The 15481-nt window shown below is 42.7% G+C and overlaps 1 protein-coding gene across 6 annotated transcripts in view; it reads right to left on the reverse strand.

The window, feature by feature from the left end:
- The window catches only part of ARMC8 (armadillo repeat containing 8), an 84231-nt gene extending 76540 nt beyond the window's left edge, over positions 1-7691 (reverse strand). For 3 of the 6 annotated variants that reach the window (XR_014789553.1, XM_084846842.1, XM_084846845.1), the window contains exons 1-2: positions 7363-7618; positions 1726-1802 (exon numbers count right to left, since the gene is read on the reverse strand). Coding sequence is in view for 5 of the 6 variants with exons in the window: in XM_084846842.1 (XP_084702968.1) it covers positions 1726-1802; positions 7363-7407 (122 nt within the window). In the remaining variant the exon portion in view is untranslated. Of the gene's footprint in view, positions 1-1725; positions 1803-7362 lie in introns of all 6 variants that reach the window. The other 3 variants (XM_084846840.1, XM_084846843.1, XM_084846844.1) reach the window with 3 other exon arrangements.
- Between the last annotated feature and the right edge of the window lie 7790 nt (positions 7692-15481).

The raw sequence follows: 15481 nt of genomic DNA on the forward strand, positions 1-15481 counted from the left end.
TCAAAACTCAGGGAACTGTCGTTTGTTTAAACTACAGGTAGTGAGAATGAGCCAGGGTCAAACAGTAGTTTCAAATACTGGTTTGTTCTTATTAACTATAGTTTAAACACAACAGTTTCCCAAGTTTGGACATCACGGCAAAAAGCAGTTACTTTAAAGTCAGAAGCAAATGCTTCCAATCTCCTCATCTGGTAAGGGTGAGAGGAAAGGGGAGGCACAGAAGCCCAAGGCTCACCACAACTCATTCACATAGCAGAAAGCTATGACATATTCCCATTATGACTAAACCGGGCCAGTTTATCATTTATAATGCTTGACTTGGCAAGTCAGATATCTTCCCCTATATATATTCAACATAGAAAAGCAGCCTTTAACTCACTGGCATCATTCAGATGCAACGCTAAAACACGATTATAAGAACAAGCCTCTGCAAGACTTGGTCTTATATGCTCCTGCTTCTGGCATGGCCATAAGGAGTAGTTCACAAGCTTTTATTTCCATTTTAGATTAACCATATTTGTTCAGGTTTGGACAATACAATATGTCGCAGTTAGTCTTAAGTAGGGGTTGGTTGAAACAAATCAACCAAGCCTTAGTTTATGAAGGTGGCTTGATTCAGCAACCATTGTTAAGATTAACTTGACATTAGGGTTTGGACATGCTAACCTGCAGAAGCTTCCAAAGTTCTCCTCCTTGCAGCTACGCCAGAGAAGGAGAGGAAGGGGGGGGGGGACACAAGCCCAAGGCTCATTCTCGTAATGTTAAACAATGTTTTAGCATTACATCTGAATACAGCCTCTTTGTCTGATAGATGCTCATCATTCTGGTTTAAGAGGTAAGTGTATGCTTGAGCAAGTTTGTATGAAATTCATACATTATTTTTAACCAGGTTATTTTAAAGACATTCATTCACATAATTGATGTGTTATTAACATCTAGTTTTAAAACATCAACTTTAAAAGATTTTTATCACCTAGGGACTCTCATCCCTAGGTGATAAAAATACCTAGGTGCAGGTAAGTACTAGAGGAGATTTCTAACAGGCTTCAAAGGTAAACAGTTTAGGAAGTAACCCAGAGACCTTCAAACTGTCAGAAGTAGAAGGTTCAGGGTGCAATCCTATCTGGATGCCTGCTGGTCTCCGAACTCAGAGGTTGACAGGCATCCTATGCAGAGCGGGAGAAGTGTAGAGGTGATCTTCATCTCCGCGCTCCTCTTGCTCTGCATTTCAGCTAGAAGAATTTTCGCTTGTCTAGCTGAGGTGGTGGTGGTGGTGGGAAGGAGATTGGGGAGGCCTGGGGATATGGCATAAGCCATCACCTCCCCTCCCACCAGCACACACCCTTTTCCTCCTCTCCAAGGTTGCTTTTGCGACCTCAGAGAGGCAGCTGGCATGGTTCTCTCCACATTGGCTGCACAGGCGAGGGGAACTTGGACTCCTGGGTCCAAGCACTATCTCCAGCCTTGGATCCAGGAATCCGAAGTAGCGTAGGGCCCCCCAAACTCTGTGTAGGGGTCATAGGATTGCTCTCTAAATAAGGAAAAATACTGATACATATAGAACATACTACAAGAAGATAGTATCTAAATACATTCTGTACATAATACCTCAGAAACAAACAAGTGATGTGCAGTTACATATACGCAGTGCAAAAAACTACAGAAAAAATTCAAACAAACCTAGAAAACTAACTGCAGAATAGCAAAAATGTTTATATTACTTACATGACACCCTGCAGGACTTTCTGGGGATCAGGATCAAATAATCTGTCAACGTAGTGGCGACTACTAGCCGTGACTTCCTGTAAACAAAGACATTTGCAGTTGGTCAATTTGGCATAACAATCAAGACAGAAGCCCATAGAAGGCAAAAGCCCATAGAGAGGTAACATGCTGATTTATAGTTATAGTCATTTTTCTCAACACAAATTTGAGCTTAAGACAGCTAACAAATAATAAATAATGTTCGGCAATTTGTTTTGCTTGATTCTTTGGGGTCTACTGGTTGAAAGAACATTACACAAGTGGAGCTCCACTTGTGCAAAGTTCCTCCTCCTGATTTCAGGCAATTCCCCCTTCCACAGCCCCCCATGACACAGTCCATGATGTTCAGTAGGCTCCCAACAGACTTTTTAGGGGTACTGAGGGGTAAATGACAGATATTCCATATCAAAGCAATACCGAAAGCAGAAAATTTTGTTGTTGTTCAGTCGTTCAGTCGCGTCCGACTCTTTGTGACCCCATGGACCATAGCATGCCAGGCCTTCCTGTCCTGCGCTCTCTCCCGGAGTGTGCTCATAAAGCACAACATATCAGTAATGTAAAAATACAATTCAATAAAAAAACCAATAATCCAAACTAAACAAAATTACTATTTAACAAAAAAAAAATTCAGATTAAATAAGTCTAAGAACAGTAAATTACCAGTATAACAACACAAATAATCTAAATCGGGGGTGGACAGAAGGTAGATTTCTGGGTGATTTGCAGTAGATCAGCACAAAGTTCCAATTCCTAATCATTTAACAACAACCTACTCTATACTGCTGAAATGAGGAAAACTTGGGGTAACTGGAAATTGATTCTTTTGTGGAAGGACCATGAGTTCCATTCAGTTCTGGTACTCAGAACAAATTTCCAAGGTCAGAATTCTTTAATTCCAGTATAGTTTACATCCAATGTTGCAAAAGCACCCTGCTCATGCAGTGGAACTTTCCCTTCCTTTCCTCCTCTACTGGCATTAGATTTCATCCTATGTCTTTTGCACCAGGTTCCAGCTGCTGAATCACAGGTTCTAGTAAAAAAAAAAAAAAAAAATCACCAAAGTTGATACTGCAAGCCTGTAGTCAGCCTGCCCCTGACCTAAACGCAAAAATACAAACTTTATAATTTGATAAAATGTAAACGAACGTCAAGGGCTATTTGACAGCAAAACCAAAAGTTTGTTTTAAGGACTGTGGGAAATTTTATAAGAATTGGATTCAACACTGATTTCCAGGCAAAGCAATATCACAATTACTTTTAGGAGCTATACATGGAGAAAAAAATACTGTAGCACATCCCTTAATAATAATTTCTGTAAAAAAATATAAGGCTACACCAGTTTAAAAACAAGACGTTCCCAAGTACTTCTGTAACACAATGCCTAGCCACAATCAATAGCAGAAAAAGTCATATTGTACTGCTTTTAGAGTTCTTAGGTGAACACCATCAGGATCTAGTGAGTTACTGTTCAACTGAAGTCCTCTTAAAAACCTCCTCTGTGCATTTCAAATTCATGCGACAGATGTGAAAACTAGGTCCAAGAGAAATTTGTGCACAAACATTTCCTACATCCTAAAAGACAGGTTGCACTAAAGAGCAATGTTTGCAACCCAATGATTCTGCTTATTTTCTGTAAGGTTTTTAACCTCTAAAGTTTGATGTTTAATTCTCTCTTCAAAATGTCTTAACTTATGTACATTTACAGCTAGATCCTATCTATATTTCCTCAGAAGCAAGTACCACTGATTCAGTGGGACTTACCTCACGTGCCTCTTTATTTACTATTTATTTATTTGATTTATGCCCCACCTTTCTACCCAGAAATGGCACTCAATGACAGCTTCAAGATGCATATGTAAGCTTATTAGGATAATTTTGTCTCTCATATCAAACAAGACTTTCAAAATATTTGCTGGATAGAGCTCTAGATCTAGCGTCCTCATTTTCCTTTCCTTTCCCTTCTTGTCTCTCAATATTCTATTTATGGGAAAGTACCTTCTGTGAGTTCCACTCACAGAGGTGCCTCTACCCAATTTTCAGGGACCACCCACCCTGTGCCACAGCCTACCCCATTCAGAGTCCCCCAACCCTCACTGTAGTATTTTCAAAGGGCTGGAGGGGTTGCTCTGGAGAAGAAGGGGCAGGAAGCTTATCCCTTATTACTGATCTTCTAACTGATGAACCAAATAAGCTTCTGAAGGTTTCCTGGAACACAGGAATGCTCATGGCATACTAGATCATACTCTAGCTTCACCATTCAATGTGAATGACTGTACATAGACACAAAAATCCCAATTATTTCCTTAACATAGGACCAAATCTTTTTGCCAAAATTGCCATGCTTCTGGACAAAGGTTTAAGGACAAAATTTAACTTTTTCTTTTTGTGGTGAATAATAATACATATACACAAATTTCAAATACATGCACTCTCAAAACCAAAGGTTGGGGTGGGGAGTAGCTATTGAAGACTTTATGCTACATCTCCAAGTTTATGAACTCTAAGCCACAGTTCTCTTTCCAGTTCACATAGAGTAGAACTGAACAGTTCTACAATATTGTATTTCGTTATTTGATACCTGTGAGCTGCCCAGAGGACAATGTTATTGGGTGGTCTGTATAAAACCTTGAGAACCCTGTTGGCATTACATTATTTTTCAATCCTCTGTAGAGCTAGCACTTCAGCATTTGATGCTCTTGCTTAGGGATCTGATGTAGTATTCTGTAGGGATACTGCCTACATGAGCCCGCTCACTCCTAGGAGGATTCTCTTCTGAGAGAAAGGCGGGGTATAAATGCAATAAATAAATAAATACCAGGTAACTTTTTTTTTTCCATATGGGAGAAAGGGAATGAAAGGAATACCACCACAGTGCTTCTAGACCTTAAACTGGTGACTGTGGAGCAGGCAGAAAAGATACAGGGTTCTGCCAGGATTCCAATGCAGAATTATCCAGATAGCTTCAAAAACAATTCCAGAATAACAACTGAACAACAACAACATTGTTGGTTTAATTAAGTTATATTAACAAACAGCTAGCCAGTTCTCGCAACCACTAACCAACAAGCTCAATCTTGAAAGACAAAACTGCAAAAGACAGAGAGAAAAACCAATCCCATTCAACACATAGGAGTTTCATAGAAAATTCAAGCTTCTTAGAAAAAAGCAGCACCAAATAACACACTGTCCATAATTCAAGTTAAGCTTCTCTCTCTCTGCAACCAATACTACCTGTAAGAGTGGCTATATGAAAGCATGAATTATACTTGTCTGCAACTTTTTAGACCTTCCATCCAACTGTCCAAGACAGCAATTTCAAATGATGGCTGAAGCCCAAGGTTACTGGAACCAAGAGTTAAGTAGCAAGATTGCCAATAGTGGGAAAAGCAACCGAGAACAGGTAAGAGATGTGGCAAAATGAATAATTTGAAGAAACAAGGTGTGCAGCACCTCAGAGACTAACAGGTTCAGTGTGATTAACATCTTGGAGACTACATCACCCTGTGACTTCTTCCAGAAGATAAATGTGGGAGGCTGTTTAGGATATTCTTATGTCAGGGTTTTACCAGAGAGATGAGCCAGACACAACATTTAAAAGCTTCACAAAAGATTGTTCAGCTTGATTGCCCAAGTTTTTAGGTGACTAGTTTGAAATTATCAAGCATGGCTTTATACAACAGAACTGCCAGAATGAAGTAAAGATTACTGGTATTTGGTCATAAACCCTTTTCTACAATCAACACTCTTTTTGTCATCCTACCAAACAAGGCAATGCTTTCTACCTCAACCAAATCCAAGGGGAAAAAACACCCCTACATGCTCTCAAGGAGCATCTCTAGAGATACTTCTAGATTTTTTAATAAAAAGGAGAACCAGGACTTGGTTTCGCACCCAAGCCTCACTCTAGAACGAGCTAGGCATCACAATGCAGGCCATACAAGCAGACTGTAAGCCAGAGTGAAACAGCAAGAAGATACATAAACTCTAGCACATTAAGGCTGCAATCAATTCTACTCCCACTTACCTGGGAGTAAGTCCCACTGAATTCAATGGGGTTTACTTTTGAGTAGACATGTATAGGATTGCACTGTAAATATATATTTTCCATTTAATTCTGCTTAGGTTATGTTGGTAGAAAACTTGTTAACGCCACAGAACCTAATCTTGAGGATATTGATCCTACTTAAATGCCATTTGTTTCTATGGATCTTAATTGCAATTCATTTCTGATGCATTGAGGCCAATATTGTCTAAAATACAATCGATCCTATCACAGGATTGACCCAATTAATGGAATATATCTGGATTTGCAGAAGACATGTGACAAAAACTCCTGAGGAATATTAGCAACCACTGAGTGAGAGGAATCCAAAGCTAAGAAGAGGCAATAGTTTTTGCAATGCAATGAGACAGAATCTCTATAGGTTTGTATTGAAACCAAGAGATGTATTAAATGATCTGGACACAGAAGTCTGAAAAATGAAATAGCTAAATGGCAAATAATGCCAAAATATGCATGACAGCACAACCCAAGAAGCAGATTAAGAGCTGCAGCAGAATCTTTATGAACTTGGCAAAAGGGCAACAGGTATGGGCTGATCAGCTAAGTTCAGAATAAAGATTTGTTGGCTGGGAATAAACTCCATTGAACTCAATGGGACTTCCGAGTAGACAAGCATATGATTGCACTGCTGAGATTACAACAGAAGGCTCATCAAAAAACCACCCCATGCCAAATGCTTAGGGTGGCCAGATACTATGGAGGGCAGGGGGCTCCTGCACCTTTAACAGTTGTGAAGAGAAGGGAATTGAAGCAGGTGGAGTTTGCACCTGCTGAAATCCCCTCTGCTATGCAGCTATGAAAGATGCAGGACCCCTGCCCTCTTTTGCATCTGGCCATCCTAACTGCGCTGCTGCCTTTACAAAAGGCAAAACATTACGAGAGGAACCAAACTATTTTAAAAAAAACAACGAATTATGTAACTCTGTGAGTCCATATTTAATTACTGTGCTCAATTCTGCCCCACTCAGAGTACAGTCATGTTATTGTCTGAAGTTTTTTGTAGAGGACAAAAGAAAACAGTCAGTATAAACATATATAAAGGCAAGGGTCGGAGAGGAAACGAACACCGGTGGAAAAATTATTCATTCCCACAAAAATCCCGGATCGACTTCTGCCAACATACTCTTATCACCGGAGCATGGATTAAACGCAGCAGCGGTCTGACCCCTACACGGCACTACTTCGCTCCTCAGAAACTGCCCTGGCCCTCTCCGGCACGCAGACGTCTGCCACGGGGAAAGGGAGCCAGCGCACAGAGGGCCCTGCGTCGTCTCCCCCCCCCCGCTTTTTTTTTGGGGGGGGGGAGAAGGCGAGGGTGGCCGGAGAAAACGGGACGGGCAACCAGCGAGGGCGGGACCCGCTACGAACAAGCTCAGTAGGCAGTCCCTCGCTCGTCCCGCCGGGCATGGCAGGACCAGACCCGCTGCCGCCTCCCCGCCAAGGTAAGCGACAGCCGCCCGACAGAAGCCCTGCCGCGACGGACTCCCTCCACCAGGACCCCAGAGGCGCCGGCGCCGCCCCAGGCCTCTACTCACCGACAGGACACTCATGCGGAGCGGCGTCTCCAGCACACACGCCATCTTGGCGCGCGCCTGTGATGCCAGCCGCTCAACCCCACGCAAGAGCCGGTGCCACGGCCGCCGCCGCCGCTACTGCCGCCGCCAAGCGCGGCCACATCGCCGGGTGGAGGGGCGGGGGCGAAAAAGGGAGGGAGAACGCCCGCTCGGGTCGAATCGGCTAACGAAAAAAACAAACTGCTTCTCCGTGCGGCGAGCAGTGCGCACGCGTCACGAGAGCTGGAGGGCGGGATTATTGCCGGAAGTAGGTGGATTTGTTCCCACCTGCTTACGGGACAGAAGACGAAGACGAAGCGTGACGCGCCAGCACTACTTTTAGACGTCTGGGGCGTTGAGCCTATGAGAAACAGCACGAGGATTTCTGCGTACGCTCATGCGCGGAGTTGAAACCACCTGTCCAAATCTGTCCTTGGCAATGAGGGGGAGAAAGAATTGAGAAAGCGGTGCGGGGCACGATTAGGCCTGGCACGCCATCTGCTGGGGAAGTATGGTATGCTTTAGGAAATACACTTGGAAATTCTAATTTTGATACGGGAGAATTAAAGTCACGTACATAATCACGTCACTTGCGTGCAGACTCCTTCATTTACGTAGGATTTATATTTGCCTCTCAGTACTGAGGATTAGTTGCCCAGAAATCATGACAGTACAACCCGTTAGCTTTTGTTACAAAAGTTGTTTTAAATACGTTACATTTATTAGGTGCACGAAAGTGATGTGGCCCTTATTAAAGAGCTAACAGCGTTAGATGGGCACGGGAGGTAGGAAGGAGTGATCAAGAAGTTGATAAGTAGTAAGGATGAGGCAAGAGTGGAAAATGGGATCACTTCTAAACATACGGTGCAATCCTATGCATGTTTAATTGCAAGTACGTCCCACTGTGTGCAATGTGGCTTACTCTCATAGCGTGCATAGAATTGCAACCTCAGGAAGACGGGCCGTGAAAGTCTCTCATTAAAACTATTTCCAGAGGGTTAACCATGCTAGTCCACTGCAGCAAAAACAAAAGTCTTGATTCGTTTTAAAGACTAACACATTTATTCTTGCAGAAACTTTCATGGACACTACCCGTTGTGTAAGATGCATGAAGTATTAGCCTCAAATTTGCAGTTTTACATACATATACTGGGGGCAGGGTGGAGAGATGTAAACTGTGTTATCAGAGGATATTGAGATGCAGAAAGTACAGGCAGTGATCATAACTCTCCCCCACCCTGCCTCCTCCTGCTGCCAGCATATGTATATAAATCTGCCAATTTGAGGTTAATGCTTTTTGCATCGGATGAAATGGACAGTGCCCATGAAAGCTTATGCCAGAATAAAGATACCACAAGACTCTTTGTTATCTCATTAAAGAGGTACTTCCTGTCCACCATGGTGGTCCTGCAGGTTTGCTCCCACCTCAGTGGTGTCCCCAAGATGGAAATGTGTTCCTTCACTTCTCTCATAAGTGTGACTGGCAGCAGCAGATTGTCCAAGTAGTCCAATTTTCTTCAGAAATATGCTCAGGTCAGATATAAAAAATCCATAATGGGGTTCTTCTGGTTGTTGGGGCATGGGGAGAAGCTGTACATTCCTACATCTACCCACACAAAATGTATTCTAATTAGCGAAGAGACATGATACACACACAAAAGGGTAATTTACACCAGAACAGGCACAGACACATTTATTTATTGAGAGATGGAGTTCAATCTTGTGGAAGGACCATAACATTCATGCATTGCAGAGCTTTTCTTTAGTCACATTTGCTATGAATATATTGTTATGCTCACCCCACTTCAAGAAGTGTGGAAGTTCCAGGGGCATAGTGGAAGGAGATCACTGGAGAGGCTTATGGCCTTTTGTAATATTTGAGTTTATTTACAAATATATATAGATTGAGCATAGGTGGAGGCAAAGAGCTTAAGCACACCACCAGCAAAATCCACCGCCCCGCATCAAATCTCCAGAGAGAAGCAACCCAACATCCACAAATCCTGTTAGCTTACAGAGACCCAAAAAACCTCAGCTCAATCCACTCTCTATGGCTCGTGGAGGGAGCAATCCTATGGCCGCTTCAATATGAAGATACCACTTCATATTGAAGATGTGGGGTGGGGGTTGCATTTTGAAATGATTTATGTGTAAACATAATTTTTTTTTTAAGTCCCTAGATACAGAAAACTAACATGTCAGAGAGAAGGCAAGGCTAGAACATTTGATCACTCATTTGTCTGTGTGGTAATTTGCAGTATGAAGTGGTACAGTCCAGGAATTTTATGATGTCTTCTTTTATTTACATGGACCCAGGTGCCCTATTTAGAATCTAGAACCGACAGCTTGTCTACTGCAAATGTATGGGAAGACAGGCTTTCCCAAATGTTGCTATACCTTTTTTTAAATAAAACAACTGCTCCATCCTCCCCATGTATAACTAATACAAGAACAGATTTGAGACAGATGGTTCACCTGATGGTTCGCTAGCCTTCTGCTCAAGGACAAAAGGAGGGGCACATGGGCCTATGACATGATTTAACACCAGACAATATTTACTAGGAAATCATAAACTTGATGGTGGTGGGGTATATACATGGATGCTCTATTGTTGTTCAGTCGTTAAATCGTGTCCGACTTTTCGTGACCCCATGGACCATAGCACACCAGGCCTTCCTGTCCTCCGCTCTCTCCTGGAGTGTGCTCAAGTTCATATTCATTGCATCGGTGATGCCATCTAGCTATCTCATCCTCTGCCATCCCCTTCTCCTTTTGCCTTCAATCTTTCCCAGCATCAGGGTCTTTTCCAGGGAGTTTTCTCTTTGCATTAGGTGGTCAAAATATTTGAGCTTCAGCTTCAGTATCTGTCCTTCCAATGAGCAGTCAGGGTTGACTTAAAACTCTTGTTTTATACAGGGGGCAAGGAGGACAGGGGGCAAGGAGGACACTAGAAGTTGTGATTGGATGTGGAGGTTCTAGATTGAAATCGCATTCAGCCAGTCATGAAGCTCACTGTGTGGGTCTCTGCAAGTTACTCGCTCTCTCAAGAGTTCTAAAGATATATGGAATATGAATTGTAAAGCAATTTGTACACTAAGAAATGCTAAAGAAGGTACAAATTGTAATAATACTCAATCAGAAGAGAAAGGAGAAAGAGACATGAGTTAAACCAAAGTTGGAATTCCACCTCGATGTAATTCCTGTTTATAGTCCTTGCACAACAATGTTTCTAGGTCCACTTTATATATCTGAAATAGGCTGCTAACTACAGAGCTTACACTATAATAAGCCAGCTAGTCTCCAAAATATGAGCAGAGTGGTGTAGTGGTTAGAGTGTAGGCCCAAGTCAGGGGAGATTCAGGTTTACATTCCCTACTCAGGCCTAAAGCTGTCTGGGTGTTCATTACCAAGTCACTATCTCTCTGCCTAACCTACCTTCACAGAGTTGTTGTGAGAATAAAATGAAGAGAAGAACCATGTTTGTTCCTTAGATGAAGGGCAAGATAAAAATGTAGTAAATTAAAGTGCCATGACACTTTTCTGTTCTCAGTACTATGACTAATACAACTAATCTTCTGGATTTTTTTTTCTATAGATTCCCCCACATTATGAACTTCCCTACAGCAACATGTGGCCAAAACCTCAAGTACAGGAATATTTTCATAAAGAAGCACTATAAAGAACTCCAGCACTACAAGGTTTCACACAGCCATGCCAAGTTGCTGGCCACATACTCTAAAGATGCAGGAAGTAGTGCTAAGAAAGACCTCTGCCTGAGCCGGTGGAGAACCATTGCCAGTCAGAGCAGACAATACTGGGCTAGATGGACAGTTAGTCTAGTTAGTGCAAGGCAGCTTCATGTGTTCATGTGGCACAGTGCCTCACAGCTGTGTTTGGATAAAAAGATCCTAATTTCATATACTTCCACACGGCAGTGTTCAGTGATATACTAGCACAAATGAGCTGACAATTCTCCATCCGTGGCAGCAACTGGAGATCGCAAGTGGAGCTGCAACGAAATGTTCAGTGTTCCAGCCAGCCAGCCAGCCATGCCTTTGTTTAGGATACTCCATTCCATTCCTCTTCCCATCCAGTTTTCCAGTCCTCATCAGGCACTTAACATTCTGTGGCTCCTGGGCATGCTTAGTTCTCATTGGGCTGTTTTGGGGTTGTTGTTTTTGCCTGTTTGCTGTCATAGTTTGCTACACGTGGTCTTAGAGGTAGTGCTCCAGGAGATCCGAAATGTTTCAATTTCTGACTATCCACAAGCAAGTCCTATCTAGTTTTGCTGCCTCTGAATTGGAAAAGCAACTATTATGCAGAGATCCTGACAAGAAGGGCTCCTTGAAAACTACTGTCATATTTGGCTACACCTGACCTGGAAAAGCACATAGTGTTTCATGCAGCAATTTTTTTTATAAGCCATGACTGTCATGGGCACTCCCTATCTAGACTTACTACTTCTGGACTGAAGAATAAGCTAATATAAGGGTAGGATAGCCTCTTGACAAGTAGGGTTTCTGAAAAACCACCCATCAAAAAACAATGTTTATGAGTTTTTCCTGTCTTTATTACTCTGAATTAGTCTATCACTACGGTTTTCCCCTAAGTGCCACCTGATGGAAGTCAGGGCTTAACAAAATAACCATAATGTTTCTTAATAAATGTGGGTGTTTTCTTTGACAGCCTGGAATCCAGCCTTTCTCTTTCTTTCTTTTCTTTCTTTCAAGTATTTTTATCCTGTTCCTCAGCTGAAAAGGCTCCCAAAGCAGCTTATATATAATCAACAAAACTAGACAGTTCCCTCACCACAGGCTTAGAATTTAAGAAGACATGACACACAAGGAATAAGAAACAGTGAGGGAAGAGGGGAAAAGGTAAGTCTTTCAGCAGGACTGGTGGAATGGCTGCTCCCCTCTTCAGAAGATAATGCACCTTGGAGCTAGAAAGAGGAGCTAGAGACTCAGATAAAAGACAGTTTTGCAGTTTGAACTGGCAGTCAGTGATAAAGAGAGAGCTGAGAGCTGGCTGCAGATGAACATTCTCTGAGGTAACCGTTGTTCTCCCTGGTGCTGCCTGCTGGAGGAGTGCCTGTTTTGCTCGTGTCATCAAAAGGGAACTCAGTGTTATAGAGCCATCCATAGAACTTCGCATGCTTGAGGAAGCGGGAGCATATAACAATAGTTTGCACATCAAGACCAGAGGGAAAAATGAGTCTAGGTAGGGGATCCTGATTTGCAACAATTTCTGGAAAGCTGTAAGATAAGCACAAGTACTCACTTATCTAATTTTTTCACTTCTGAAATTAACTAATTTGAAGAGAGTTCAGGAGAAATGTTCAGACTAACTCTTGAAAATGAGTTAGTGCACATTTCTTTTGTTATTCTAAAAAGTTATTTGCATGTACATTTATTATAATGTAAACCATCTTGCCCCTTCATGGATCACTGCCTTGTTGTGGCGAAGGGGCTTGCGTAACTCAGTGAAGCCATAAGCTATGCCGTGCAGGGCCACCCAAGACGGACAGGTCATGGCAGAGAGTTCTGACAAAATGTGGTCCACTGGAGAAGGAAATGGCAACCCACTCCAGTATTCTTGCCAAGAAAACCCCATGGAACGTATCACAAGGCTAAAAGATATGACGCCGGAAGATGAGCCCCTCAGGTCGGAAGGTGTCCAATATGCTACTGGGGAAGAGCAGAGGGTATTTCCAAGTAGCACCAGAAAGAGTGAAGCGGCTGGGCCAAACCCGAAAGGACACTCAGCTGTGGATGTGTCTGGTGGTGAAAAGAAAATCCGATGCTGTAAAGAACAATATTGTTTAGGAACCTGGAATGTCAGATCAATGAATCAAGGTAAGCTGGAGGTGGTCAAACATGAGATGGCAAGATTGAACATTGACATCTTGGGAATCAGCAAACTAAAATGGACAGGCATGGGCGAATTTAATTCAGGTGACCATCATACCTACTATTGTGGGCAAGAATCCCTTGGAAGAAATGGAGTAGCACTCATAGTCAACAAAAGGGTGGGAAAAGCAGTACTGGGGTACAATCTTAAAAATGATAGAATGATCTCAGTACGAATCCAAGGCAAACCATTCAACATCACAGTAATTCAAGTCTATGCCCCAACCACTGAGGCCGAAGAAGCTGAGGTTGATCGGTTCTATGAAGACCTACAACACCTTCTAGAACTAACACCAAAAAAAGATGTCCTCTTCATCATAGGGGATTGGAATGCTAAAGTAGGAAGTCAAGAAATCACCGGGATAACAGGCAGGCATGGCCTTGGTGTACAAAACGAAGCAGGACAAAAGCTAATAGAGTTTTGCCAAGAGAACATGCTGATCATAGCAAACACTCTTTTCCAACAGCACAAGAGGCGACTCTACACATGGACGTCACCAGATGGTCAATATCGAAATCAGATTGATTATGTCCTTTGCAGCCAAAGATGGGGAAGCTCTATACAGTCAGTAAAAACAAGACCTGGAGCTGACTGTGGCTCAGATCATGAGCTGCTTCTTGCAAAATTTCGGCTTAAATTGAAGAACGTCGGGAAAACCACTAAACCGTTCAGGTATGACCTAAATCATATCCCTGATGAATATACCGTGGAGGTGAGGAATAGATTTCAGGGATTAGACCTGATAGACAGAGTGCCTGAGGAACTATGGACGGAGGTCCGTAACATTGTTCAGGAGGCAGCAACGAAATCCATCCCAAAGAAAAAGAAATGCAAGAAAGCCAAGTGGCTGTCTGATGAGGCTTTACAAGTAGCTCACGAAAGAAGGGAAGCGAAAAGCAAGGGAGAAAGGGGAAGATATACCCAACTGAATGCAGAGTTCCAGAGAATAGCAAGGAGAGACAAGAAGGCCTTCTTAAATGAACAATGCAAAGAAATCGAGGAAAACAACAGAATGGGAAAGACTAGAGATCTCTTCAAGAAAATCGGAGATCTCAAGGGAACGTTTTGTGCAAAGACGGGCATGATAAAGGACAAAGAAGGCAGGGACCTAACAGAAGCAGATGAGATTAAGAAGAGGTGGCAAGAATACACAGAAGAACCATACAGGAAAGATCTGAATGTCCCTGATAGCCATGAGAGTGCGGTCACTGAACTTGAGCCGGACATCCTAGAGTGAAGTCAAGTGGGCCTTGGGAAGCATTAGTAACAACAAAGCTAGCGGAGATGACAGTATTCCAGCTGAGCTATTTAAAATCCTAAAAGATGATGCTGTTAAAGTGCTGCATTCAATATGCCAACAAATCTGGAACACTCAACAGTGGCCACAAGACTGGAAAAGGTCAGTTTACATTCCAATTCCAAAGAAGGGCAACGCCAAAGAGTGTTCAAACTACCGCACAATTGCGCTCATTTCACATGCCAGCAAGGTGATGCTCAAAATCCTACAAGCTAGGCTTCAGCAGTATGCGAACCGAGAACTACCGGAAGTACAAGCTGGGTTTCGAAGAGGCAGAGGAACTAGAGATCAAATCGCCAACATTCGCTGCATCATGGAGAAAGCAAGAGAAGTCCAGAAAAACGTCTATTTCTGCTTCATTGACTACGCTAAAGCCTTTGATTGTGTGGATCACAACAAACTGTGGCAAATTCTTAAAGTGATGGGAGTACCAGACCACCTTACCTGTCTCCTGAGAAACCTGTACGAGGGTCAAGAAGCAACAGTCAGAACCAGACATGGAACAACCGAGTGGTTCAAAATTGGGAAAGGAGTACGACAAGGCTGCATATTGTCACCCTGCTTATTTAACTTATATGCAGAGTACATCATGAGAAATGCCGGGTTGGATGAATCAGAGGTCGGAATTAAGATTGCTGGGAGAATTATCAATAACCTCCGATATGCAGACGATACCACCCTAATGGCAGAAAGCGAAGAGGATCTCAAGAGCCTCTTGTTGAGGGTGAAAGAGGAGAGTTTAAAAGCTGGTTTGAAACTCAACATTAAAAAAACTAAGATCATGGCATCTGGCCCCATCACTTCCTGGCATATAGAAGGGGAAGAAATGGAAGCAGTGACAGATTTTACTTTCTTGGGCTCCAAGATCACCGCAGACGGTGACTGTAGCCATGA

The sequence above is a fragment of the Heloderma suspectum genome, chromosome 3 (assembly GCF_057233095.1).
Source record: "Heloderma suspectum isolate Gila_16-S chromosome 3, 16-S_ref, whole genome shotgun sequence".
In the NCBI taxonomy this organism is placed as follows: Eukaryota; Metazoa; Chordata; class Lepidosauria; order Squamata; family Helodermatidae; genus Heloderma; species Heloderma suspectum.